At 46.7% G+C, this 6,911-nt stretch overlaps 1 protein-coding gene across 1 annotated transcript; it reads right to left on the reverse strand.

Moving 5' to 3' along the window:
* Positions 1-3,000: 3,000 nt before the first annotated feature.
* LOC127317054 (uncharacterized GPI-anchored protein At4g28100) lies at positions 3,001-6,454 on the reverse strand. The gene is made up of 2 exons (XM_051347580.2): positions 5,677-6,454; positions 3,001-3,529 (listed from the first exon to the last, which is right to left on the reverse strand). The coding sequence occupies exons 1-2, from the start codon at positions 6,349-6,351 to the stop codon at positions 3,197-3,199; spliced, it is 1,008 nt and encodes a 335-aa protein (XP_051203540.1). The 5' UTR covers positions 6,352-6,454; the 3' UTR covers positions 3,001-3,196.
* Between the last annotated feature and the right edge of the window lie 457 nt (positions 6,455-6,911).

Below are 6,911 nucleotides of genomic sequence, written 5' to 3' on the forward strand. Positions count from 1 at the left end.
ATGCAATGTGATTTACAAAATTGCATCAAAAGTTCTTGCTAACCGGTTAAAGGTTATCTTACCCGAGATTATTTCAGAGAAACAATCTGTGCTTGTCCTTGTACGCTTGATAACATACAATATTATGACAACATATACATTAATGCCTGCATTTTATGAAGAAAAATGGCGCAAAGAAGCATCAGCATTGTGCTCTCATACTTGACATGCAGAAGGCCCATGTTAGCGTTGGGTGGTCCTATCTTCAGTCCATCATGCTAAAGTATGGGTTTCAATCGTACAGTGGGTAGTGCTGATTATGAGTATGTGGTTTCATCGATCTCCTTCTCAATTTTATTTGGTTGTACTCCTTTGGAGGAATTTCAGCCCTAAGGGGTCTTCGTAGGGAGAGCCAATATCCCTCTACTTATTTAGCAGAGGGCCTTTCGGTCCTCCTAAAGCAAAGTTACCACTCATCACACCTCCAAAGGATCAAGGTGGCTCCCACAACTCTAGCTACGAATCAACGCCTTTTTGCTCATGATATCCAGTTGTTTGTGGAAGACAATGTGGAGGGAGACAATGAATGCGGCGTGCCCGTTTGTTACTCTGGGTAAGTCCTCGGTGTTTTTTTTGGCAAGTGTTATCCAGAGGAGAAGAGACACCTCATGAAAGTAACTCTCAGTGTACTCAATGAGACGTTGCATGAGAAATATCATGGTATGCCTTGTGATGTTGGCAGATCAAAGAGTGAGACCTTTAAATATTGGAAGGTTCACATCTGGAAGAAAATACAGGGATGGATGGAGTAGATCCTAGGAGCTGGTGGAAAATAGGGGTTTATCAAATCAGTAGGTCATGTGATCCCAACCTTTTCTTTGTCTTGTTTCAAACACCCAAGCGGGTTGTACATAACCATCAATGCCATGATCAACAACTTCTGGTGGGGAAGAAAGGGTGGCAAACGCAAGACAACATGGGTCTCATGGGAAACCACTTGCCAAAACACACAGGGGGTTTGTTGGGTTTTCGCGATATCAAACTATCCAACTTGGTGATGCTTGACCACCAAGCTTGGCGCATTTTCAGAACCAAGACTCGTTGAGTGCTTAGGTTTTGAAGGCTGACTATTACCCCTCACCAGACTTCTTGGATACTAACCTTGGCTTGACACCCTCACAGGATTGGAGGGCCATCGTGGAGGGGAAAGATGTGATGAAGCAAGGCCTAATAAGGTGTATTGGCATGAGTGAGACAACATATGCATGGAATCATAACTGGATACCCCATATTTTACGCTTCAGTCATTCGTTAGTAAGAAGAAAGATCCACCAGATCTGGTGTCGTGCTTCACAGATAGGGCGTCAAATACATGGAATGTCAATATGCTAAACCATTAATGGACTGTGAGGCTATCTACTCGATACATGCCATTGAGTACAAAGAGACTGAATGACTCGGCTTGTCATTAGGAAAAGAAGGGGATCCTATATGTGCGATCTGCTTACTATCTCCTTGTGAATAAAAAGAGGAGAAGGGAGGCATGGCTTGAAGGCCGATCAGAAGGATGCAATTCTGTGAAGGAGGAGAAATTGTGGCAGAGACTTTCGCACGTGCATGTTCCATCTACACTGAAAATTTTCTTATGGAGGTTGGTGTACCAGTCTTTCCCTACTAGAGATGTTCGCTGCCATCAGCATATGGAGGAGACAAGCTCCTGTTCATTCTGTGGCGAGCAGGACTCTCGGAGACACTCATTATTTGACTGTATGGTTGGTCGATGTGTTTGGGCTCTTCCTAATGATGAGTTGGACATATGATCAGATCGAAGGACCCCACGACAAGGCAATGGTTGTTTCTCATGCCGAAGTCATTGTCCCTGGAAAGTTTGTTACAATGCGGTAACATTATGGGCAATCTGGTATGCGGGTAGGAGGATCATCTATGATGATGAGTTCCCGTCCTTTGACACAGCTGTTTGCAGAGAGCTTCTTAAGAGATCTCTCTATTTCTCCTACTAAGATTCCAAGGAGTAGAGGTGCTAACCCTGTCGATCCAAAATGGATTTCACTGCAAGAGGGGTTCATGAAAATCAGCGTTGTTTGCAAGGACCAGACAGTGTGTTCCTTGGAGCTTCGGTGTTGGCAATCAAGGGCATCTCCGACCATGCGATGCTGGAGGCCATGGCATGCAAGGATGCATTGACAATGACAACTGATTTACATCTTCAGTGTGTCGTTGTGGTGTCGTCTCCAAGTGTTAGCCAATTTGCAAGGTGATTACACTGAAAAGCTATAGCATGATCACCGATGAAACAAAAGCCTAGACAAAGGATTTTTCGGTTGTCATTTTGAAGCATGAAAACGGAGCCTCAAATTCTGAAACACATATGGCAACCCGTAGTTTTGTTTCAGCTAGTGTTGATCGGCAGGTTTGGCTCTAGCAGCCCCCAGTAGGTTTTGTATTCTAATGTCAATCAATGAATAAAAGACTACCAAGTTCCTAAAAAAAATGACTCAAAGTGTATTGCCTCGTAGCTTCGCTCCCTATTTGGACACCATTTAACTATTGGGTCGCTCTGCTGGTTAGGTTGGTGCACGGGAGTGCACACTAGCCACCCGGGTTCGAGCCTTGGGCAACATGGAGCTTAAGGAGTTTTTTCCTATAAAACTTGCCAACGGTGCTAGTGTCTATCTCGTTTTTTTTAACTAGTGGGTTCCTTCCATTGTTGTTCTTAGCTGAAATCGATTGGTAACTGACTGACTTGTTAGCTCCACAAATGATAGCAAGTAATTATGTCTATATGTACAATTATTGTTTGTCCAACACATTATTATTGTAATTCTTCTTCGTTTTTGGCCGTGTGTACCTTAATGCCGTTAGGGCAATGCATTGGTGCAGAAGTTGGGTCTAATTGGTATCTTTGTGATATTAATATATGTTTTTTATCGAAAAAATGTATAATTATTGATGGACCTTGTTTCTGAGATATTTTGCCATCCTAGACTGCCGAGATGCGACTATACATAAATGTAGTTGCATACTTAGATTAGCACCATGATTGCATATAATTACAGTAAAGAGGTCCACACTCTAGTCTCTAGGCCTCTAAGAAACACTAACATCAAAACTTGAAAAACTTCCAAGAACTAATTAACATCAGAGGTGCAAACTACCAACAACAATAGGTAACCTTGCTGCAACGCCAAGATGTTACTCAGAGGCTAAGGGACAAGATGATTGCCGAGGTGCCTAGCAGGGCCTGAATGAGACGCTCGATCGTAGGCAGCGCCGCGCCATTGATCTCCGACGACGCCACAGCAAACGGCAGATCATCGACGGGGAGCGAGCACGTGGCCGGTGCGCCGGAGGTACCCGCCTCATCGGCCGCCATGATGGCCTGGATGACCGCCGTAGCAGCCGCCCGGTGTCTCGTGGCATTCCGCTGCAGCAGCCAAGAAAGCCCCATCAGCTGGCAGTCACGCTCGCGAGGCCCGCCGCCATGCCTGGCCTTGGCCGACGTGGCGTTCTTCTCTCCACTGAAGCTCAGCTGCAGTTCATGGCAAGAGACAAAGGAGGGATATATGATTAGGTTTCAGGAAAAGCGAAATGAAGCAGCTTACTAATGAATCAACTCATGCGAGTTAGTGGCACGAATTTCACCGCTGAAAAGCAAAAAAACCAAAAAGTTCACGGTTGTACAGAAGCTGTCGTCTGCCATGGTGAATTAGTTTGGTAGGATCACGTTACCACACGTGGTTGATCTAGAGATGAGGATAGAGATTCCAGATTTCCAGTTGAGACGAAGGGACAAATTAAGCCCTCGCTCTCACACCAGTTGGCCCCCGCCGAGCATGCCCCGCCGGCCCATGCGACACGAGCATCTATCGGAACTCTGCCAACCTCATGTGACGCTATGGTACATCTCTGTCTCAACTCTCAAACGGAGGGTCCCTTTTGCCCTCATGTCTTTCTTTCACAACTAAAAATCCGTTCATGGAAAGCAAATGATTCGGTTTGGGTGGTATGCCATTGCCAGGGGAAGAAGCAGATGACTTGCTTGTTATCCTTTTTAGGTGGAAAAAGATGAGATGAGAGGAAGCAATGTGAGCATCGAGTCCTGAACCCAAAGTGAAAGTGGTATAAAGGGATGGTGGAGTGGAGGCGTGGTGTTCTGAACCAAATCATGCTCCTCCAGGCCCTACCCATTCAGCCCGGATTACTCAAAGAAATCCCATCAGTCCAGCCTTATAGGGCACCTTTGGTTTGTAGGATAGAGAAAACATAGGAATAAAAAAGACATAGATAGGCCGGGGAGTTCCCCCATTTCTAAAAAAAAAAAGACATAGAATTGAGATGTCATAACTGCTTGAATTATATGGGAAAGAAGAAGTGTCTTTGATAATAGCATATGATTTTCCATGAGGTAAGAGCTTATGTTTTTTTTCTATAGGACTTGTACTACAAGATTTCTATAAGATCAATTTCTATAGTATGAATCAAGCACCTTACGTAGAAAGTTTTCCATCGCTTACAATTCCTACGCAGATTCTATGAATCAAAGGAGCCCCTAATCAGAGAGAATTTAAGTCAATAGATCCAGCAATCCCATTTTCTTCCTAGAGTTGCCATCCAGCTAAGTATTCTCCCAAGCCTAGCCAAGTGTGACTTTTCAGACATGCCAGTCACAGCGACTTACTACTATAGATGCCTATTGTTGGGCTAGGCGTTTGTCAAGCCCGCGCTCATATGCTCCTGATTGAGTAAAAAAATCGAAAAAATAGCAAAGAAAATTTAAAAAAGTGTAAAAAGTTTTGTACAATGAACATGAACACGTGTTATAACTACACAAAAAAATCCCCGGGAAAAGACATTATGTAGTGGTCTGTGCAAAAAAAGATAAAATGCATTGCACAGACCACTACATGTCTTTTCTCGGAGATTTTTGGTGTACAATTACAACACTTGTTCATGTTCATTGTAAAAAAAAAAATCAGATTTTTAATTTTTTTTGCTATTTTTTTCAATTTTTTATTAAACCAGGAGCATATGAGCTCGGGTTCAGAACTGGTTTTTCGCCTATTTTTATTGTTCTATGACAGAGATGACGTATTGTGTTTTGTGGTGATATTATACTATTATTGGGATCTTGCGAAGTCTCAACAACATTTTCCGGGACCTTTTGTTGGCTATCAATCAATATTGGGACCTCCTGTTTGTCCATTCTGATGCCACCTACGCCAGATTTTAGGATAAGTTATCCACTCAGTTTCCCCAGATTAGGAGTTTGATAACAAAATTTACTCCATGTTGTTATTGTCCCCCCACATCGAACTAAATACTGCATCAAGACATATGAGATTTCCAATAACACAGTTTTACTATAGTAGCACATATATGGCCCTCGATGTTCAAGAGTCGGCTATATATGCATTTGTCATGTATGAAGATATGTACTATTCGTCGATTAATTCACGTGCTAATGCTCAGCTCAAGAATAAAAAGTTGCTGAAATATTACTTGAGCACAGTGGGTTTTATGCTGAAAGAAAGAGAAGCCTGATAACTTGATTAGAAGTCATATCAAAGTGAACAACTTTTAAATTTTTGCTTAAGAAAATGTCGGTATGTTGCAATGCGTACAACCCTGCACCAGAGAAGCATCCAAAGAAAGGGAGGTGCGAATGTGAAGGCTCACCAGGTTCAGCGCCCGGAGACACCGAGAGCAGCCGGCGAGCCCCGGCCGTGCGCAGTCCCTCTCCAGTCTCCTCGCAGCTCTGCCCGCCGGCACCGGGCACGCCGGCCGCCTCAGCCTCACCCCGCAGTAGCAGAACGGCACGTCGCAGATAGTCCCGTTGCTGCCCACCTGCGGCTGCGGCTGTGGTAGCGTCGCTCCCGCCGTTCTTAGCGCGCGCACCGCAGCGCCCGCGCACTCCTCCGCGTCGTCCGGCAGCAGCGGCAAGTCCGACACGTCGGCCGCCGCAGCGGGACGTTCCGAGCCACCGCCGCTTCCCAGCGCAGTGGGGGCGTACGCCGCGTAGAGCCATGCCGCCAGAGCCGGGCAGCACCGCAGCCGCGGCGGGAGCACGCCGCCGCCCGCGCCGGCGTTGCAGGAGGCGAGGACGGCCGGGAGGAGCGGTGGGGATGGGGTGAGCTGGCAGACGGAGGAGGCGGCGGCGGCCTCGGACTGCTCCGGGAATGCTGGGATGGTGGACGCCGCGCCGGGCTGCGCCTGGGAGGCACCGGCCGACGGGAAGAGCAGCGACGGCTCGAGAGATGCCGGGTCAGGCAGTGGCGGCGACGCCACGGCGGCGTGCAGGAGGAGGCGGGTGGCGGAGAGTAGGAGGATGACAGTGCAGTGGAGGCGACGCATCGTTGTTGCCACAGTCTGCGCGTCGTCGGTGCTCCAGCAGCGAGTGTGACCTTGTGCGGTATGGTGTGCTCTTTTTGTGGAGATTGAGACAGTGACGAGTGCGAAAGGATTGGATAGATAGGCAGCTCGGCAGCGATAATCCTACACCTACGGATTACTCTTACGGAATAGGTTTACGGATGCAACGTGGCCACGGATTACTCTTACGGAATAGGTTTACGGATGCAACGTGGCCACGTTCATTTAAACTGATCTGGTGTGGTTGATCCTAAAAATGCGGATGCCAACCTGTAGTTCCTTGCCACCTCAGTCCGTAAGCTAATCCGTACGAAATTGTGCCCGTAAGTGTAGCATTACTCGCTCGGCAGTGCCCTCTCGTGGGGCCTAACCCGTTTCTTACAGAGAAATGCTACACTTACGGAACTTTCTTAAGGAGGAACCATACGCACTCATCAACCATACGCACTCATCGTGGAGGGCAGGGATTGGAAGAAACATAGCAGTTCCACGAGAGACACGTCTATCCATAGAACAAATCGAGTAACGCTACACCTACGGGC

This window comes from Lolium perenne, chromosome 7, assembly GCF_019359855.2.
Source record: "Lolium perenne isolate Kyuss_39 chromosome 7, Kyuss_2.0, whole genome shotgun sequence".
Taxonomy (NCBI): Eukaryota; Viridiplantae; Streptophyta; class Magnoliopsida; order Poales; family Poaceae; genus Lolium; species Lolium perenne.

Coding starts and splice junctions, on each gene's coding strand:
- LOC127317054 (XM_051347580.2), bottom strand. CDS start 6,351: ATGCGTCGCCTCCACTGCACTGTCATCCTCCTACTCTCCGCCACCCGC. Junction 3,530..5,676: donor GTCTCCGGGCGCTGAACCTG/GTGAGCCTTCAC, acceptor CATGAACTGCAG/CTGAGCTTCAGTGGAGAGAA.